The 22,206-nt window shown below is 50.8% G+C and overlaps 1 protein-coding gene across 1 annotated transcript in view; it reads left to right on the forward strand.

Annotated features, from left to right (window-relative positions):
- The first annotated feature begins 6,100 nt into the window (after positions 1-6,100).
- Positions 6,101-22,206, forward strand: part of MINDY4 (MINDY lysine 48 deubiquitinase 4) — a 65,050-nt gene continuing 48,944 nt past the window's right edge. Inside the window, exons 1-6 of the mRNA XM_044294073.1 lie at positions 6,101-6,225; positions 7,316-7,435; positions 7,817-8,052; positions 9,191-9,431; positions 10,071-10,438; positions 21,450-21,502. Of these exons, the coding sequence (XP_044150008.1) occupies positions 6,163-6,225; positions 7,316-7,435; positions 7,817-8,052; positions 9,191-9,431; positions 10,071-10,438; positions 21,450-21,502 (1,081 nt within the window). The 5' untranslated portion in view covers positions 6,101-6,162. The remainder of the gene's footprint in view (positions 6,226-7,315; positions 7,436-7,816; positions 8,053-9,190; positions 9,432-10,070; positions 10,439-21,449; positions 21,503-22,206) is intronic.

Consider the following 22,206-nt stretch of genomic DNA (forward strand, 5'->3'; position numbering starts at 1 on the left):
GATCCCTTCAGGAAATTCAAAGAGGGGCAGTAACGTCAGTAACGTACTAAAACATAACCCTTAATAATATCAAATAAAATCTCAAACTGAGATAAAGGCCGCTTACAAACAGTTAGATCTCGCGATCCACATGTATACACGAAGTCACACACTGGAAGCCCTAAAGTAAAGCCCCAGTTTGAGATTTTATATGATATTATTAAAGGTTATGTTTTAGTACGTTACTGCCCCTCTTTGAAATTTCTGCAATTTAGTTTTCTGAGCAGTACTTGGGGAGAAGTGCGGACACACCTCTCTCCCCTGGTAGGGACAACCCTTTTTCTATTTTCTCTAATAAGATCCCTTCAGGAAAAACATTAATTCCTGCAGTCGACAGGAAAAAAAATACTTGCTTGGGGACATAAATCTCAAATTACAGGCCATCCTAGGGACTGCAAGACGTTGGACCTGATTTCCAAAGGATATTGGTGGCCTACCCTTTTCTGAGATGTCTGTCATATGTAGCCTCTTGTGCCACATGATCACATAAGAACACCCCTTGCGGGTCTTCTCCCTTTTGCCTATTCCAGATTCTCTATGACAACATATCGCAATTTTCTTCATCACAGATTTGTCTCCATATGTTCTGTGGTCTGGGTAGTTGTGGACCGTTTCTCCAAAATGGCTAATTTATTTTGCCTCTGACTGGCCTTTCTACTGATCTCTACCTCACTAACCTATTAATCAACGACATTTCTCCTCTGCATGGTTTGTTCCAGTCTCTGATCGGAGAGTTCAATTCAAGTCCAGGTTCTAGAGGTTTCTCTGTAGACTTCTGAATGTCAAGTTGGATTTATCTTCAGCATTTCATCATGAGTCCAATGGCAGGTAGAAAGTATTAACCAAGAGTTGGAGAGTTATCTGTGCCATTTCATCTCTTCTCCCCATGATGAATGGGTACTTTTGCTTCCCTTGGCCAAATTATAATAACCACTTGGGAAACTCTACCAATAATTCTCCATTCTACTTGGTATCTCGACAACATCTGCAGATTCCACTTCCTGTTCCAGGTGCCGGCTGCTGTTTTACCCCCAAGGAGACAAAATCTGACTATTTTCTAGAGACATCTGTTTCAGATGCCATGCTACAAGTTTGCTCCTCAACTCTTAGGCCATTTTGAGGTTTTGAAACAGATGAACACTGCCTGCTACAAATTACATCACCTTCTCTGCGTCTTCTTAATTTCTTCCACATTGCACATCCTAAACCTCTGGTGCTCAACCACTATTCAAGGTTTCTAGCTTCTAGTCTCTGCTCCTATGCCAGCTGGTCCTGAGGTTGAGTTTGAGATTAAGAGCCTCCTTGATGTCAAGAAGGTTGGGAGGAAAATATTGGTGTGTTGAAAGGGATTAGGTTCTGAGGATAGATCTTGACAGCCTGCTGAGAACATCAATGCACAAGCTCTTCTCAGAAGGTTTCATCTAAAAAATTAAATACCAGCACCGTTCTCCTGCTGGTAATACTCGCTAGGTTGGTGGTTTACCAGCCAGGTGGCAACCCTAGGGATGATGTGTCTCAGAAAGGGGTGTTATGCCTCATCAAATGGGGGTGGGACCTGGGAAGAAAGTATTTGAAAAGTCATTGATCAAGAATGGGTGAGTGTCTGTATGATGTGTGTATTTGGCTTAGGAAACTCTCAAAACTAACGTAAATGACACCAGAAATTTAATTTCCTGGCACATGAACCTCCTAGCATGGCCAAAATAACTTCAAGACTTGAACCTCTAATCTTGGCGCATCGTACGCCCGTCCTAACATAATCTACCCTGACTGTGTGATGTATGTATGATGACTCATAGGCCCCGTGATACTGATGGACAGAAGAGCACTCTATTAGCCCCCATCGGGTGGTGTCCACTGAAGTTTCTGACTTTTTACAGCATGTAGTAGAGCAGCACCTTACACAGAGCCTTCTATTTTGAGGGTTAGAAATGTCGGATGATGTATGGATGATGGATATGTAGTATGTGTTCATAGATGATGGAGATGTGTGTGTATGGATACCTGCCAACCGTCCGAGATCCAGGGGGACAGTCACGGATTTCAGTTGCAGTCCCACATCCCCAGGATCGATTTCATATACAGCTGCACGCAGTGGTGACACAGGAGCGATGCACTGACATCACAGGACTGATGGGGAACGGGCTGGGCGAGTATTACATTCTTATTTTATTAACACTGCAGGGGCTTCAACACTGTAAAGAGAGCAGGAACAGGGCATTCTTTCTTTGATGGGGCACTAAGGGGGCATGACCACTGTGTGCGGCACTAAAGGGACAGAACACGTATAGACTCACAGAGTGAGGGATGTGGCTCAGTGTAAAAATAATTGTACGAGGCGCGCTACCCGTGCAGCGGCTGTCATCCTTTCTTGGGCTTTTCAAAAAGCTGGAAGGTTGTGACACAAGGCATGTGTGACCATGACGCCATTCACTCGGAGACAGAGACGGGTGGGGGTGCAGTGGTTGTACCCCTACCAGTAACATACTTATACCCACACGCTGCAGAACCTCCTAATACACCTCAGCTGCTGCAGAACATCCTAATACACACCTCATCTGCTGCAGAAGCTCCTAATACACACCTCAGCTGCTGCAGAACCTCCTAATACACCTCAGCTGCTGCAGAACCTCCAAGACACACCTCAGCTGCTGCAGAACCTCCTAATACACACCTCAGCTGCTGCAGAACCTCCTAATACACCTCAGCTGCTGCAGAACCTCCTAATGCACACCTCATCTGCTGCAGAACCTCCTAATACACCTCAGCTGCTGCAGAACCTCCAAGACACACCTCAGCTGCTGCAGAACCTCCTAATACACACCTTAGCTGCTGCAGAATCTCCTAATACACACCTCATCTGCTGCAGAACCTCCTAATACACCTCAGCTGCTGCAGAACCTCCAAGACACACCTCAGCTGCTGCAGAACCTCCTAATACACACCTCAGCTGCTGCAGAACCTCCTAATACACCTCAGCTGCTGCAGAACCTCCTAATGCACACCTCATCTGCTGCGGAACCTCCTAATACACCTCAGCTGCTGCAGAACCTCCTAATACACACCTCATCTGCTGCAGAAGCTCCTAATACACACCTCATCTGCTGCAGAAGCTCCTAATACACCTCAGCTGCTGCAGAACCTCCTAATACACCTCAGCTGCTGCAGAACCTCCAAGACACACCTCAGCTGCTGCAGAACCTCCTAATACACACCTCATCTGCTGCAGAACCTCCTAATACACCTCAGCTGCTGCAGAACCTCCAAGACACACCTCAGCTGCTGCAGAACCTCCTAATACACACCTCAGCTGCTGCAGAACCTCCTAATACACCTCAGCTGCTGCAGAACCTCCTAATGCACACCTCATCTGCTGCGGAACCTCCTAATACACCTCAGCTGCTGCAGAACCTCCTAATACACACCTCATCTGCTGCAGAAGCTCCTAATACACACCTCATCTGCTGCAGAAGCTCCTAATACACCTCAGCTGCTGCAGAACCTCCTAATACACCTCAGCTGCTGCAGAACCTCCAAGACACACCTCAGCTGCTGCAGAACCTCCTAATACACACCTCATCTGCTGCAGAACCTCCTAATACACCTCAGCTGCTGCAGAACCTCCAAGACACACCTCAGCTGCTGCAGAACCTCCTAATACACACCTCAGCTGCTGCAGAACCTCCTAATACACCTCAGCTGCTGCAGAACCTCCTAATGCACACCTCATCTGCTGCGGAACCTCCTAATACACCTCAGCTGCTGCAGAACCTCCTAATACACACCTCATCTGCTGCAGAAGCTCCTAATACACACCTCATCTGCTGCAGAAGCTCCTAATACACCTCAGCTGCTGCAGAACCTCCTAATACACCTCAGCTGCTGCAGAACCTCCTAAGACACACCTCAGCTGCTGCAGAACCTCCTAATACACACCTTAGCTGCTGCAGAACCTCCTAATACACACCTCATCTGCTGCAGAACCTCCTAATACACCTCAGCTGCTGCAGAACCTCCTAATACACCTCAGCTGCTGCAGAACCTCTAATGCACACCTCATCTGCTGCGAGAACCTCCTAATACACCTCAGCTGCGCTGCTGCAGAACCTCCTAATACACCTCAGCTGCTGCAGAACCTCCAAGACACACCTCAGCTGCTGCAGAACCTCCTAATACACACCTCATCTGCTGCAGAACCTCCTAATACACCTCAGCTGCTGCAGAACCTCCAAGACACACCTCAGCTGCTGCAGAACCTCCTAATACACACCTCAGCTGCTGCAGAACCTCCTAATACACCTCAGCTGCTGCAGAACCTCCTAATGCACACCTCATCTGCTGCTGAACCTCCTAATACACCTCAGCTGCTGCAGAACCTCCTAATACACACCTCATCTGCTGCAGAAGCTCCTAATACACACCTCATCTGCTGCAGAACCTCCTAATACACCTCAGCTGCTGCAGAACCTCCTAATACACCTCAGCTGCTGCAGAACCTCCAAGACACACCTCAGCTGCTGCAGAACCTCCTAATACACACCTCATCTGCTGCAGAACCTCCTAATACACACCTCAGCTGCTGCAGAACCTCCAAGACACACCTCAGCTGCTGCAGAACCTCCTAATACACACCTCAGCTGCTGCAGAACCTCCTAATACACCTCAGCTGCTGCAGAACCTCCTAATGCACACCTCATCTGCTGCGGAACCTCCTAATACACCTCAGCTGCTGCAGAACCTCCTAATACACACCTCATCTGCTGCAGAAGCTCCTAATACACACCTCATCTGCTGCAGAAGCTCCTAATACACCTCAGCTGCTGCAGAACCTCCTAATACACCTCAGCTGCTGCAGAACCTCCAAGACACACCTCAGCTGCTGCAGAACCTCCTAATACACACCTTAGCTGCTGCAGAACCTCCTAATACACACCTCATCTGCTGCAGAACCTCCTAATACACCTCAGCTGCTGCAGAACCTCCAAGACACACCTCAGCTGCTGCAGAACCTCCTAATACACACCTCAGCTGCTGCAGAACCTCCTAATACACCTCAGCTGCTGCAGAACCTCCTAATGCACACCTCATCTGCTGCGGAACCTCCTAATACACCTCAGCTGCTGCAGAACCTCCTAATACACACCTCATCTGCTGCAGAAGCTCCTAATACACCTCAGCTGCTGCAGAACCTCCTAATACACCTCAGCTGCTGCAGAACCTCCAAGACACACCTCAGCTGCTGCAGAACCTCCTAATACACACCTTAGCTGCTGCAGAACCTCCTAATACACACCTCATCTGCTGCAGAACCTCCTAATACACATCTCATCTGCTGCAGAACCTCATAATGCACACCTCATCTGCTGCAGAACCTCATAATATAAATCTCAACTGGGGCAGAACCTTATAAGAAACACCCCAGCCGCTGCAGAACCTCCTAATACACACCCCAGCTGCTGCAGAACCTCTTAATACACACAGCTGCTGCAAAACCTCATAATGCACACCTCAGCTGCTGCAGAACCTCATAATGCACACCTCAGCTGCTGCAGAACTTCATAATGCACACCTCAGCTGCTGCAGAACCTCATAATAAAGACCCAGCTGCTGCAGAACCTCATAATAAATACCCCAGCCACTGCAGAACCTTCTAATATACACCTCAGCTGCTGCAGAACCTCATAATACACATTGCATCTTCTGAAGAACCTCCTAATACTCACCTCAGTTGCTGCAGAACCTCCTAATACTCGCCTGAGTTGTAATGTATTGATAAAATTGCTGTCATGGCCTTTATCCCCTCACCTGTGGCTTTGTGGCCCCCATATTACATACACAGCCCCCAGACCTCCCTGTGAATTACATACTTTTGAGGTAGGGTCAATACACTGATAAGATTTTCTATTTCTGGATAATATCATGTATTTCTTATGTATTTGCCACCTCCCATTGCAGCAGCCGCCTCTACATTACTGCGCATTTCCAGATTCGGCCACTAGATGGCGAGCGCTGAGCGCAGACAGGAAGTGACCGCTCGGTCTCCATGGTAACCGCGGCTAAACAGGCTGTGCGGCCTGCGGTACCGGAGCCTGGGGATGGGGAGCCGGGCCTGAGGGAGCCGGCATGGAGCAGAGCTTCGTGGAGGCCGTGGCGTCGTCCCTGGTCAGGGAGTTTCTGAGCAGGAAGGTACGGCTGATAGAGATGACTGCAGCTAGGGGAGAACTACAGCTCCCAGCATCTTCTGAAGCTTTGGCATCTGAGGATATGCTGGGAGTTGTAGTTTTACTGAAACTGGGCATCTGCAGAGCGCTGCTCCATATAGATGTATATGTGTATTAGGTGTCACCCTAGAGTGCTAGCTCTTGGGTACCTGTCATGGCCGCCAATGTCGCCAGATCCTCGCAGTCGACACAGACGTCTCCTTTACATGTTTCTAGTTTGATATAAAATTGTCAAAAGTCGTTTGTTTTGGGTCTTTTTTTAATTTTATCTGCCCTCAAGCAGGGTTATGGTGGTGTTCACACCTGTGTTAGGAGCCTGCGTGGCAGATTCTGTCAGAAAAGCCGGAAATGCAATGTACCATATTATAGGCGGCGGTTGTCAGATCTGGCGCTGCCGTCGGTGTCGTCAATTTTTTTTGCAGCCCAGAGAAATGGAGGGTCGGCGCCCCCGCTTCTGTCCTCCCGAGGGTCCGCTTCTGCCCTCCCGAGGGTCCGCTTCTGCCCTCCCGAGGGTCGGCGCCCCCGCCCCTGCCCTCCCGAGGGTCGGCGCCCCCGCCCCTGCCCTCCCGAGGGTCGGCGCCCCCGCTTCTGCCCTCCCGAGGGTCCGCTTCTGCCCTCCCGAGGGTCGGCGCCCCCGCCCCTGCCCTCCCGAGGGTCGGCGCCCCCGCCCCTGCCCTCCCGAGGGTCGGCGCCCTGCCCTCCCGAGGCTCGGCGCCCCCGCTTCTGCCCTCCCGTGGGTCCGCTTCTGCCCTCCCGAGGGTCGGCGCCCCCGCCCCTGCCCTCCCGAGGGTCGGCGCCCCCGCTTCTGCTCTCCCGAGGGTCCCTTTCTGCCCTCCCGAGGGTTGGCGCCCCCGCCCCTGCCCTCCCGAGGGTCGGCGCCCCCCCCGAAAGAGCTGGTACCCCCTGCCCCCCCGAAAGTGTCGGCGCCCCCTGCTTCTCGCCCCCCAGATGTGGTAGGTTTTCTGTAGCAGCCGTTTTGTAGGGTGAGTCTTGATGTTTGGGACGAATTTGGTTATGACCGGTTCTGATCCACTTTCTTATCATCTCCCCCTAAGGGGTTAAAGAAGACGAGCGCAGCTCTGGAGGTGGAGTTTCCTCGCTCCTCACAAAGCATCAGCAATAGGAATGAGCTGAGGAGCGTCCTGCACCTGGAGTCTTTATATAAAGAGAATAAGGTAAGTGATGGGGGGGGGGGGCGGCGGCGGCAGAGAGGTCAGTCACCCCTATAATACTGACCATAGAAGCTCTGCTTGTTGTCATTGAATGCAAATATTCTTAGTTACATCCAGAGGCTGAAATCCCATCCAGAGCTAATAATTCTCACAGCTGAGGGTTTGTTACAGTTGGCCTAGACGTCCCTTTGAGGGCCCCATCTCTCTCCCGTGCTGATACATTGTATCCGCTTTCCCTCCAGGATCTTGGATAGTTCAGAAATTCCGATGATCGGGGGCCTTGCTTTATAGTAACCCTTTGTGTTTTGGTGTACGTGTCGGATTATCAGATGCACTCCCACGGACCGGTAAACGACAGGTTAATGAGCTTTCATTTCTCCGCAGTTGGCTGACAGACCCCTGAAGACCCTCCTCGAGCTCATCACAAAGTATTTTCTCGAAAGTTTTGGGAAAAATCAAATGTTGAAAATGACAGGAGACCGAAACACGGAGGCCACGAAGATATTCATCCGAGGAAATCGGCGGAAGGAGCCGGAGGCCCCACCCCTGGACGTGTACGACCTCTCCGATGAAGACGCCGGCGAGAGCTCCGCCGTGTCCGACTCCAGCGTGACCCACAGGTACAGCCGGCCTCACCTCTACTGACACCTAGTGGCCGCTTCTGGTGTGTGGAAGAGAGGAGCTCGCCATTAATCCCTGTCCAAGTGATATTTAGTTTTTTTACTTTCTGCCTTCCCGGAGCCATAACTTTTTTATTTTTCCATTCACATAGCCGGGTGAGGGCTTGTTCCTAATGGCGCTATTTAATATAGCGTGTGATATAGTGGTAAGCTGGAAAAAAATTCCAGTGTGGTGGAATTGAAAAAACAAACACAATTCAACCACAGTTTTATGGCTTACTCTTTTACGGCGTTCCCTATGTGCTAAAACTTACCTGTTCCCTACATTTGTGTTTGCTGAATATCTGGTCTGCAGCTCTCTCAGACCGGTTGTTTGGAGACCAGCTGCCAGAGAAAGTAGAGGAGAATCTGCTTCCTAACCGTCTCACCATCACTTAAAAGCAAGACATTACGTAGACGTACCAACCTGTGTTTTTGTGAATGAATCACTTGTGCTGAGCTCCAACCTGTGCAGCCTCCATTTGTGTGTGTTTCTGCTCAGCCCCCCCCCTCTCCAAAGACTTGCATTGACATATGTAATATGATCCATTGAAAAATTTTGAATGCGAGGTTACCCCTATGGGTGTGTGAAGGGAAGCAGGGGATTTGGAGTTTTTTTTTCCTGGAGTTATATATTAGTGACCTATCCTCAGGTCGCGGTGGTCAGGCCCCCTGCACCCCCGATGATCAGCTGTTTGAAGAGGCCACGGTAAAGGCTGCCGTCTCTTCCTCATCCTGTGACTTCATGTTTACCATGAAACTGCAGTGCTCACCGAGCTAGACATAGCAGCAGCGAGCAGGATGAGGGAAGGGAGATGGCACACGCTCATGGCGCGTGCCGTCCCTTCATGCGACTGATCGGCTGGGGTGCCGGGTGCCGAACCCCCGCGGATCTGATATTAATGACCTAATCTGAGGATCCCAGAAAACCCCTTTAATGAGCCAAGAATTTTGGAGTAAGTCATACCACTGTCCAAGGAGTGCTAATAGGACACGCAACCTACAGTGACCTGAAACACTCGCTTCATGCCACGACAACCCCTCTAAGCTTTATTTCCTTTCGCTCTGGACAAGCCCTTTAACCCCATACGTCTTACAGGAGCCGCAGCGATAAGCCATCGTATTATCATAAGGATCGACCCAAAGCTACACGTGAAGACTACCCGAAATCCGAGAACAGCACAGAAAGCAGCAGAACGTACAAAGACGAAGCAAATCTAACAAGAGAGGTGAAAAGGGAGACGTCCAGGGCGCAGGAAGGTCCGGCCGAGGGTCCGAGGCCAAAATCTAGCAGGATTGTACGAGGGATGATGTCTGGTCCGATTGCCAGTGTCCAGGAGGTGAGTGACACCGGACACAGCGTCTGTAGAGGGAAATCCAGGCTGTTTCTGAATTTATCTGTATTTGGGAAAGCTGGGTGACAACCAATATGGCCGCCATAAGAGCTCGCACTCAGGTTGCTTCCCAGACACAAAGTGTCGCATCTCCCTAGCTGTTATTTCTGAATGGCGAGTTTATTGCTCAATGTGCGGTCCAGAAAATGGAACCGTTAGGACCCATTCACACGACCATATGCGGTCCGTGCCCGTATTGCGGACCGCAGTCAGCAGGTGCACAATATACGGGCACCGGCTGTGTGAATCCTATAATGCCTTGAATGGGTCCACAATCTGCAAGATATGGCGTGTTGCGTAACGGAGGCACGGATCAGAAGCCCACTGAATCGCTACGAAGCACTTACGTGGGCTTTCGGGTCCTTTCCCCCACACCGTAAAAGATAAGCAACGTCCTATCTTTTGCTGTATATTGCGGATTGCAGACCCATTCAAGTCACCGTAATATAGGGTTCACGCCGCCGGTGCATTGCGGACCGCTATTTATGGTCCACAGCACGGGGCGCGCACGGTCGTGTTCATGAGTTTGGGGGGCCGCAGTCTATTGCTTTATGTAAAACCTTCACACTGTCATTTCTTCCTCAGGAGTCACTGAAGAAGAGGGGGCAGAGACGCTCCTCTGCATCTTATCAGACCGTCCAAGCCAAAGACGATCCCCTGATTAATGGTGGAGTAGGGACGACTGGGGAGCCCACGAGCAGCCCCCCAAATCCTGCATTGCAACTTGGCAAAGAATTTTCTGCCAAATTGTTGATCGCCTCTTCCACTAATTCAGTGCCCAGGAACCCGTCCGTCACTTCTGTTACTAAGCAACAGCCCCACAGCTCTGCGGGGGAGGGAACAGAGAGCGCGGCGGACGCCTACAGGGACTTCAAGATGAGACTTTCCGTAGGAGCAGAACAAGAAAAACGTCAAAAGCCATCGAAGAGTGAAGGTGTAGACGCTTCCAGAAGGTGGGTGCATCGGCTGTATACTATGTACCACACACTGTATACCGCGCTGATGTGTGATAAGAATACCGGAGTCGGTACAGTCGGGCTTAGTGAGGAAAATGTCTTACCCTAGGTGCTACAATAATGGTTAGGTTTACACACTCAGTACACTTGTGCACACTGTATTAGGCCTCATGCACCCGACAGTATTTTTTTCACGGTCCGCAAAACGGGGTCCGTTGGTCCGTGATCTGTGACCGTTTTTTCGTCCGTGGGTCTTCCTTGATTTTTGGAGGATCCACGGACATGAAAAAAAAAGTCGTTTTGGTGTCCGCCTGGCCGTGCGGAGCCAAACGGATCCGTCCTGAATTACAATGCAAGTCAATGGGGACGGATCCATTTGACGTTGACACAATATGGTGCAATTGCAAACGGATCCGTCCCCATTGACTTTCAATGTAAAGTCAGAAGTCCCTTTTATACCATCGGATCGGATGGTATATTTTAACTTGAAGCATCCCCATGGGAACGCCTCTATGTTAGAATATACCATCGTATTTGAGTTACATCGTGAAAACTCATATCCGACAGTATATTCTAACACAGAAGCGTTCCCATGGTGATGGGGACGCTTGTAGTTAGAATATACTACAAACTGTGTACAAGACTGCCCCCTGCTGCCTGGCAGCACCCGATCTCTTACAAGGGGCTATGATACGCACAATTAACCCCTCAGGTTTGTGCGTCTCATATCCCCCTGTAAGAGATCAGGCAGCAGGGGGCAAGACCCCCCTCCCTCCCCAGTTTTAATATCTTTGGTGGCCAGTGCGGCCCTCCCCTCCCTCCCTCTATTGTATTATCATTAGTGGCACAGTGTGCGGCCCCCCCTCCCTCCCTCTATTGTATTTAACTCATTGGTGGCACAGTGTGCGGCACCTGAGGGGTTAATTGTGCTGATCACAGCCCCCTGTAAGAGATCGGGTGCTGCCAGGCAGCAGGGGGCAGTCATGTACACAGTTCGTAGTATATTCTAACTAGAAGCGTCCCCATCACCATGGGAACGCCTCTGTGTTAGAATATACTGTCGGATCTGAGTTTTCACGAAGTGAAAACTCAGCTCTGAAAAAGCTTTTATGCAGACGGATCTTCGGATCCGTCTGTATGAAAGTAACCTACGGCCACGGATCACGGACGCGGATGCCAATCTTGTGTGCATCCGTGTTTTTTCAAGGACCCATTGACTTGAATGGGTCCGTGAACCGTTGTCCGTCAAAAAAATAGGACAGGTCCTATTTTTTTGACGGACAGGATACACGGATCACGGATGTGGCTGCAAAACGGTGCATTTATTATTATTATTATTATTATTATTATAATAATATATATTTTTTTTTTTTTTTTTCCACGGACCCATTGAAAGTCAATGGGTCCGCGAAAATAAATGGACAACGGCCACGGATGCACACAACGGTCGTGTGCATGAGGCCTTATATGCCAGAGCTGCACTCAATATTCTGCTTGCGGAGTCTCTGTGTATATACATTGCTTATCCTGTACTGATCCTGAGTTACATCCTGTATTATTCTCCAGAGCTGCACTCACTATTCTGCTGGTGCAGTCACTGTGTACATACATTACTTATCCTGTACTGATCCTGAGTTACATCCTGTATTATACTCCAGAGCTGCACTCACTATTCTGCTGATGGACCAGTCCTGTATGGAGACTTATCTGCAATGCTCCATGGGAAATGAATATGCAAAGAGGTATCTTCCAAGAAGGTACTATGTCACCAGCGCCACCTATCAAAGAGTTAAGATCCGTCTTTCGAACAAGCCATGGGATTTGACGAGAGAATATATCCAGGCCAGAATCCTACTCCGTACTGACGAGGGGCAGGCACCCCGTCTGCAGATAAATATCTGGCCTGGTTATATTCCCTTGTCAAATCCCAAGTCTTGTTGGCAGGTTGGGTCTTGACTCGTAGGGATCCACTTCCATTAGGTGCCGCTGGTTCTAGGACAGTGATGGCGAACCTTTTACAGACCGAGTGCCCAAACTGTAACCCAAAACCCACTTATTTATCGCAAAGTGCCAACACAGCAATGTAATCTGAGCTCTACAGTGCAATATAGTGTCTCTTCCATGTACTTTACCTAGAATACTCTGCCTACATTCAGTGCGCTGCCTGTGCTGTTCATAGTGCGCCCTGCGCTGATGAATGGCAGGAAGAGTCTAAGGCATATTGGTACACCATAGACTGTTTCCAGGGTGTGGGTGCCCACAGAGAGGGCTCTGAGTGCCGCCTCTGGCACCCGTGCCATAGGTTTGCCACCACTGTTCTAGGACATACTTCTTTGCATATTCCAGGGCTGGTATGTATCTTAATTGGCCACTAGGTGTCACCACTTGCTCATAGATGGTTTTGTGTGTTTTGCACTTAGGGCTGCAGTAAACAATTATTTTAGAAATCGAATATTCTATCGATGACTTTTTACAACTAATCGAGTATCCTAATAAGTAAACATGAATAAACTGTTTTCCTTTTTATAAAAACTTATCAGACCCCCAGTGCCATCAGCTGCCACCCCAGTGCCATCAGCTTGCCTGCTAGTGCCAACTGCCACCAGCTTGCCCCCCAGTGCCACCATCTCCCTCTCCAGCCATGTCCCCAGTAACAGTCCTTTCCTGTAAGGGCGCCGCTCCACAGCCCCTCCCATCTTCTTCTGTGCGAGCTGCACTGACGCCACACAGCGTCGGGTCATAGTGCGCGCTTACGTGCACTTTGACGTGACGATGTGTCAGGATCCAGTGCAGAGCTGTGCGGGCCGGCCGGTGACCACGCAGCGGTAAGTAATAGCAAGCGCTTCACTCCCGCTTCGTGGTCACATGACCCAAACGAATCCTTTTGTGTTGAATTACTTGATGAAATCAAGTAATCGTTTCAGCCCTATTTGCGCTTGCTCTTTAGGACGCTGTTGCACATTGCAGCGTACCCATGGAAACTGCACGCGGTGTGATACTAATGGCCGCGGTTTACAAGTTCTTGCCGCAAAGCTGCCCCAAGTGCAGCTGAAGCCGGGAATTAGAGGTAGACTGCATTCGGCTACCGCAGCTCGGCCACAGCGTTTAATAGAACAGTTATGTTAAAAGCTTTTCTCCTCCCCCCCCCCCCCCCCCCCCCCAATGTTAAAGTCCTGGAAAGCCCCTTTAAATATGACCTCCACATTTTCTAATTACAGAGCTGCAGTTTTCTGTGCAGACACCAGGGGGCAGCTCTTACCCGGTTTTCAGTTATTGAGGAGTTTATATACAATGTGTGGTTCATTCTTCGGGTCTTGGCCTGTCTTCTGAGGATTGTGGGGGGGCATTGTGAATATTACGGATCACCTACATGGCGGGGGGGATCTTGCTGTAGGGTCTCCGCTCCTCTGAGATCCCAGCTGCACTGGTATCAGCTGTGATCACTGGGACATCATTATGCCCGTCTGTATGTTGGTGCTGGCATTACACATCTGAGGATCTTATGCTGCTCGGAAGATGGGGTGACAACCTCAGCTGCGGGCCTTTTGGTTGTCACCCAGCTTTTCCAGGAAATCCTGAGGGTCCAGCTTTTGAAAGGCTGGTTTATCGCTGAGTTCCCTGTGAGCTGTATACATCTGTATGTGTGAGCTCCCCCTGGTGGTGACTGCAGGCAGCCAGAATTAGGATTATTCATTTATAATAGCGCCATCGTATCCTGCAGCGTTGTACAGAGATTGCTGACCAATGCCCCTACGTTCATTATGGTATTCCATCAGTAGTAGCGGGTCGGTGTCAGTCGCCTGACCGCCTACTTCAGGTACAGTGGCAGGTGCCCGTGTCCCCTTCCAAACCCCGCCCATGTATCTGCTGTGACAGATATGCCACACCCACTTCCCATTCCTAACCCCCGCCCACACAATTATCGTAAAACAGACATTGCCCCTCCCCTTTCTCCCTCGAGTTGCAAACTGCGCCCCCTCTGGTGGAGTGGCAGACGGCACTGCTCTGTAGTGACCGGTCCGATACCAACAGTTTACACTTTCATCCCTTAAAAATCCCAGTAAGTACCCCTCCCCCACCCATATGGACCCAGGACACTTTCAGTTTCTTAGGTGTCATGGAGGGCGTCTTGTGACCCATATCTGCTTTTAATTGGCTGGGAGGAGTAGTGTACTTGGCCGATTATAGTCCCTTATGGGCCGTCCTAGAGAGGAGGGGTCTTTAAGGTGCAGCTCCGCCCCCGAGGAGTCTTTAAGGTGCAGCTGCGGCCCTGGTCTGTGCTGTGTAATAAATGGAAAGCCGTTCCTGTGTGATGGAGGACTGGTTCTTGCTGGGAAAGCTGGGTGACGACCAACATGGCCGCCAAGTCAGCGCCTCTAATCATAAGAGGGAGAGATCAATACCTAACATTCAGGACTTCAGAAGTGTTGGGTGCCGACCTGTGGGGCCCTGCTGCTACTCACCCAGCTTTTCTGGAGGTCTGAATGACGTGTAATACAATAACATAGCCCCCTAGTGTGTGCAGGTGTATCTCTGCATGGCCATCCGCTGTCAAGGGAAGGTGGGTTCCAAATTCTGTCCTTATATCTAGTCACCCAGCTTTCCTGGGGTCCTGACTCACACATGGCGTCAGTTCTGCCGTGACTCGCCCGCTTGTATTGTGCTATGTCCTGCAGGTCTCATTGGTAGTCACCCAGCTTTACGTAACCCCACACTGGCGCTCTCATCAGTTGTCGGATGGGTGTCAGCCCCTGCAAGAGCTATACCCGTGGCCATAGTGCAGGTCACCCAGCTTTCCCAGATCCCTGAATGGCGTGTAGATATGAGGCTTACAACCCACTATATTGTCTCCTGCTTATTAGCCTGGAGAACGTGGGTGCCGCCCCCCTGTGGGAGCGGAGGGGGTGACTTGTGAGTGGTCACACAGCTTTCCCAGAGACGGATAAACCAAGAAGTAGAGGACTTCTCCTCTGGGTGCTGAATGAGCAGCGTTTCCCCGGCACGTCCTGGGAATAGATACGTTGATTTGCAGCAGTTTTTTCCCAACCGTATTTGCACAAAAATGAGCAGTTTTGAAAAGGAGCGCTGAAAGTAGGTGGGGCGTGACCAGCAACTTTCTGACATTTATTATTACTGATGCCTCAAAATGGCGCAGATCTGTGCTCGCGGGTAACCGGGGTGGATTTACTTTTCTGTCTTTAGGCCAGTCTACAGATACACCACATATATTGGGGAGCGCACACCTTGTGATGAATGTGGCGCAACTTAAGGCTACATTCACATTAGCATTTTTTGCGTATCCGTCATGGATCTCCAAAAATGCTTCCGTTACCATAATACAACCACATGCATCCACCATGAACGGATCCGGATACGTTTTCTATTGTGTCAGAGAAAACGGATCCGTCCTGGCACACAATGTAAGTCATTGGGGACGGATCCGTTTTCTCTGACACAATAGAAAACGCATCCGTCTTGCTCCACACCACATCGCGGACAGAATAACGCTGCTTCCGATGGGGACGCAACCGAACGGAATGCATTTTGGTGACTCAGTTTCGTTCAGTTCCGTTTTGTCTCCATTGACAATTTTGGGTCCGGGGCGTTTATTTTTTATTTTTTTATATTCCATCATGCATTTTTATTAATTTTTTTTCAGTTCATTTTACTGGTGTTTTTAATCTGTAGCCATCCATTGTTTAGTTTTTTTTAAAAAGGTTTTTTTGCTTGAAAAAAAGCGTTTTTTTTATGGCGTCTTTAAATTTTCTTTATATAGATTCACAGATGAAGTGACATCAGAGGGGGGGGGGGCACATACTTTCCTGTTTAAAAACTCATGGGTTGCAGAAAAAAAAACTAAAACACTATTTGTAAAAAGTGCCATAAGAATGCAACAAACGCACCCCAAAAACCACCAAACAACATGTGAATGAGGCCTAAAGGGGTGCCCGTGGTTACAATTTTAATGGACTGTGTTCTGTGGGGGTCCGATTCTCGCCGCTCCCGCCGGTCAGCTGTTTAAAGGGTCCGCAGGGCTCGCCCTCTCCTCCCCATTATCTTATATAGTGGCGGTGGTGCAGGGATGAAGCTGCGATACTCTGCACTACTGCTTCTATGTAGATGTAGTGCAGGTTGGCAGGAGCGTCAGATAGGGGGCGCTGCAGAGCAGCGGTAGCAGGAATATCGGACGCCGGGTGCACTCGGGGCCATACAGATGACTCGTGTGCACATGTGGTGTGGGAATGACATCCAGTCCTGAAATAACCCGGCACATTTACTACTTCCTCGCTCTGTGCCAGCCTGACATCCTGCAGGCCGCGGACCCCTCATAAAGCCCAGCATGTGTTTCCAGCCTGTGCTGACGCCAGTACCCCTGTGTGTTGGCAGACAGGAAGCCAAGGAAGAATAGTGCGGCCTCCTCCAGCACCTCTACAGCCGGCCCGGCCTGGGAATAGGGGGCCAAGGGCTGGACGCAGCCCCCCTTATACTGCCAAACGCTGATCGCGTGAGGTGTTCCTTCTGGGCTGACCCCCCCCATGCGGCTGTTCACCTGCGGGACTGTGCTAGCAGCGCGGGAGAGGCAATTGGTGGCTTAAAGGAGTTCTGCCACTAGTAACACTTGTCCTCTGTCCGTAAGTGTTTGATCTCTGGGGGTCCGACTGCTTAGATCCCCAGCAGTCACGAGAACGGGGGCACAAAAGTGATGCTGCCTATGAGAATGGAGTGGTGGCGCACACGTGCGTACAGCGCTCCCAGCGCAGAAGCTGTGGACACGGGGGCGCACAACCACCGCTGCGTTCTCTGGGGCAGTCTAGTGTCGGTTTTGTACCCCTCTAGATGAGTGGAGTGGCTGCACGTACTTTCATATAGGGCGAGGCAGGACCCTGCTTCTCATGATCAGTGGCTGGAGGACCCCCATAGATTAGACGTCTATCCTCCATCCTGTGGACAGGTGATAGGTTTACATCCTGGAGGAATCCCTTTAAAAGGAACCCTTTGAAGTTTTAAGTGTCCCGGTCAGTCTGTCCTAGTCAGACCTGGTCCATTCATTGACGTAGAACTGAAAACTTGCGCATGCGCAGAGTGTTGGCCCTTGTCTTCATCTACACATGCACCAGTCCTGATTTCACTTATGGGGCCATCACCAAAATCCACGGCTCTACCTACACCTGAGCACCCACATGCCAATTGACAGTCCAGGCGTGGGCTTAATATATTGACCAGGACTCCTAGACGGTCTGAATACGCCCAGTGGACCTTCGAGCCGTCATTTGCATGTGGCAAGTCCGCAGCGCTAAAAATGATGAATCTTTGGCGCGGGAGCAGTTTATAGCGCCACCTGCTGACAGGTTCCCTTTAAATAATGAAATTCTGATCATGCAGGAGATTTGGAGCTTTGTATCAGAAGAGTGGCGTTCCGGCTGCAGCAAAGACAGATCGCTGCTCTGCACAGGACCTCCTAAAGTAGCGCGGCGATGGTCCACCATCTCTGGTGCGGGGAACGTTCTGTTCTCTGGGACAGGAAGCATTCATGGGACATATAGGGAAGGAGCGGCCGGAGCGGAGGATACGTCGGGGACAATTCATTGGCCTGGATGGAGTTTATAATTTCCTTTTCTGTGTCTTGGAAAGTTCCTGAGGATGTAAGCGATATATATGAGGGACAGTAAGGCAGCGGGGTCCGCATACAGCGATCCCTCCGTCATCTGGGAAAGCTGGGTGACGAGCAGTACGGCTTCGAAATGGGCTTCATTTGGGCTCGTGCACACAATCGCAAATCACGGATTCCGGCTGCGTTTATGCCACATTTTCTTTCTCACTAGAATAGGACATGTTCTATCTTTTTTGCGGGGCCACAGAACAGGCGTGCGGATGTGGACAGCGCATGATGTGCAGTCCGCTTCTTTTGCGGCCCCGTTGAAGTGCGTGGTTCTTTTCATCCGATCTCTAAAAATTGCAAATCGGATGTGGACCAAACATACAGTCGTCTGCATGGCTTTGTGATGACCGGATCGTTGGGGGGGGGTGACTTCCGGCGGCACCCTTGACCATCCGTGGTAGCAGTGCTTGGGCAATGTCCTGTCCATTGGTCACATGGCTATTCTGCAGTTCAGTCCCAGTCAATTGAATGGGTCTAAACTGCAATACCAAGCACAGCCACTATACAGCTGACAGCGCTGTGCTTGGTATAGTGTGAGGAGGCCACAGCGCCCATCCATTTCTGTGCCGGGAGTCGGACCCTCACTGAGCAGATACTGAGGACCTATCCTGAAGACACAGTGTACCACGGCTGGTGACTTTATTCTGGGACGTGACCCTGTAAAGTAATTGTCTCATTTTAGAGGCTCAGCTCAGTTGGCGGTGTTGTGTCTTGTTGCCAAGTAGCAGCCAGCAGAATTGTGAATGCAGCTCTGGAGTATAACTTTTGGGACCCCCACTAGTCCCACGTCTGAAGGAGCTGCAGGGTTGATTTGATTTCAGCTCCTTCATTGCACCTCAGGCCTCTGGGCGTGTGAGAGGACCTTCAGTCGGGGCCCAATATTCTTGGAAAACCAGTGAAGGGACCACAGCACCAAATCAGCGCAGAAGCCCATTTATTCTTAAGATTGGTGAGGACCCTAGAGGACGGAGCCCTCGCCAATCACAAGGTGCTAGCATATTCCATCATCTATAGGGGGGCATCCACAGCTACCAGTGAATCATGTTATCATCTACTTCTGGGGCGGGGCCCCTTCTCTAGCAGAGGGCCCTTCGTACTACCTGCAGAAGATCGGCGCCCGGGGCAGACGTCCCCGCCGTAATAACATCCAGTCTGATCGCTACACTTAGTGGCTCTTCCTCTGTGTCGTCTGCGAGACGTCTTCAAAGAGAGGACGTCTCAGACAATAGGAAGTGTCAGAGAAATGTCAGCAGCTCCTCAGAAGACATCCTGAGAGCGGGCATGGGACATGCAGAAAGTGCTGGTGGAGGGGGGACGGGGACCACCCTCATCCCTTCGGATCTAACATCGGGCGCTGCAGCAATTTATTTTACAATAATTCCACCCAATCCTCTTTATGCCCCCCAAACAGTAGTGCCACCTCACGAGAGTGATGCCCCTTTAGTGACCCTGACACATTATGTTGTCTCCCCCCACCCCATTTGATGCCCCTTAGTAGAATGTCGCCTGAGTGCCCCCCTCACAGCAAGATGATCCCTTGGTGCCCCCCACACAGGATGGCACCCCCATAGGCTAGTTTCACACCGGCAGGCTATTGATGATGAGATGTCAGGATCCGGCACTGCCGCTGCCACTCGCCGCTCCCTTTCACTATAATGGGGACCGGCGGAGATCCAGCCGCAACCCGACGAACGTGTCAAGAATTGGCCGGATAAAAACTGATGTGCGCTGCGGTTTTCATCCGGCCAATTATTGACATTTGCCAGGTTACGGCTGGGATTCCGGCAGTAATGGATCTGGCTGGTTATTCCCGCCCGGAACAGCCTGCTGGATCTAAAAACGCAGATGTAAAACAGGTCTTAAGTGGCCCCCACACAGTATGATGTACCCTTGAGTGGCCCCCCACACAGTATGATGTACCCTGGAGTGGCCCCCCCCCACACAGTATGATGTACCCTTGAGTGGCCCCCCCACACAGTATGATGTACCCTTGAGTGGCCCCCCCCCACACGGTATGATGTACCCTTGAGTGGCCCCCCCACACAGTATGATGTACCCTTGAGTGGCCCCCCCCACACGGTATGATGTACCCTGGAGTGGCCCCCCCCCCCACACAGTATGATGTACCCTTGAGTGCCCCCCCACACACACAGTATGATGTACCCTTGAGTGGCCCCCCCCACACAGTATGATGTACCCTGGAGTGGCCCCCCCCCCCACACAGTATGATGTACCCTTGAGTGCCCCCCCACACACACAGTATGATGTACCCTTGAGTGGCCCCCCCACACAGTATGATGTACCCTTGAGTGGCCCCCTCACACAGTATGATGTACCCTTGAGTGGCCCCCCCACACAGTATGATGCCCCGTTTGCTATTAAACAGGCTGACATTATACATGTGCAAACGTATGCCGGGGAAATCTCGCGCCTGCGCCATCCCGTTCACTGTGCCTGCGGTGAATACTGAACCGGACGGCGCAGGCGCGCGATTTCCCCGGCAGACAGAGACCAACACCGGCCTGGCCCTGCCAATCAAGAGTATAAGGGCGTGACATGAGGTGGGAGAACGGAGCCTATAGGAGCAGGTATGAGGTGGGAGAACGGAGCCTATAGGAGCAGGTGCAACCCCCCCCCCCCCTCCCCGCTCCTAGAGGCAAATTGGCATATAATAAGTTATAAATGCACAAAAACGGGGGCACACTGAAAAAAAAATAAGAATAGCAGAGTTAAATTCAGGTGACATTTGCTCGTGTATAGTGTCAGCCTGCTTAATAGCACAAATTGTGGTGACAGAAACCCTTTAAAGGGGGTCGACACTTTGGACAATAGACTGATCACCGAGTGTCCTCCTGCTAAACCCCGGCGATCAGCTGTGATCTGTGGAGGAACCTAGCAGTGAGTGTTTTCCCTGCAGCACCTCCGCAGGAGGAGTGCAGTATTACACAATGTCCCTTCACATCAATGTGTTGTCTGTAATACAGGTCCTCCAGAGTGAGAGACGCTCTTTGTAACCGCTCGGGCCCAGAGGTGGGCATCTAGAGCAGAGGACCCCCCTGATGATAGCTCAGAAAGGGGTTTCTATACTGGACAATCCCTTTAAAGGCGCATACACCTTATTTCTGTAGCAGGTAGGGTCTGTAATCACCCATGAGACCCATGTGCTGTGGAGAAAGTGTGTTCCGTACAGGGTGTTGGTGGGAACGGCACAAATAGCCGCCGTGACAATAGGTGACCTTGAAGCTGCAGACACTTTTCCTGTGGCAGCGAGACGTTCTGCGAGCGGCCGCCAGATACACAATGTTATTACTTCTATATGATAACCTATAACCCGTCTGTTTCCTGCAGGAAGTCATACACATCGATTACACGGGAAGATGGCGAAGACGACCTGCGGCTGGGTGAGCACCTCGTCTCATACAGTTACTAGAGGGGTCCACAACGTGTGGGGGCCCGGATAAGTCATTATAATATGGTACGGCAGAGCACTATAGGGCCACATCTGCTGTACCGCTAGTCTGGGTCCACATGAGGCAGAATTGTTAAAGGGGTGTTCAGTATTATTCCAGGGGTATTCTTTCACAAACAGCGCCACACCAGTTCATAGGTTGTGTCTGGTATTACAGCTTGGCCCCGTTGAAGTGAATAGGGCTGACCTGTAATGCTGTGCACAGCCTGTGGGTAGGTGTGGCGCTGTTTTGGGGATATGGCATGGTGGCTCAGTGGTTAGCATTGTTGTGTTGCAGCTCAGGGGTCCTCAGTTTTTAAAGGGGTTGTGCAGAATATCCTCAGGATAGATCATCAATATCAAATCGGCGGGGGTCTGACACCCGGCACCCCCTGACGATCAACTGGTTGAAGAGGTAGGGGTGCTGCTACTGCTTCAAAATTACCTGCGCGCCCTCTCCTTTGCAGCGGGTGCGCAGCGTAACCACAGCGGCTCGTCCCATTCACTTGAATGTTAGAAGAAGGTGTAATTGCGCTGCGCGGCGTCTACAAGTGTGACCACACGCAGGTCATTTTAAAGAGAAAGTAGCACTTGCCCGAGCGCCCCTAAGTCTTCAAGCAGCTGATCGGCAGGTGTCCCAGGAGTCAGACCCCCGAT

The sequence above is a fragment of the Bufo gargarizans genome, chromosome 5 (genome assembly GCF_014858855.1).
Source record: "Bufo gargarizans isolate SCDJY-AF-19 chromosome 5, ASM1485885v1, whole genome shotgun sequence".
Lineage (NCBI taxonomy): Eukaryota > Metazoa > Chordata > Amphibia > Anura > Bufonidae > Bufo > Bufo gargarizans.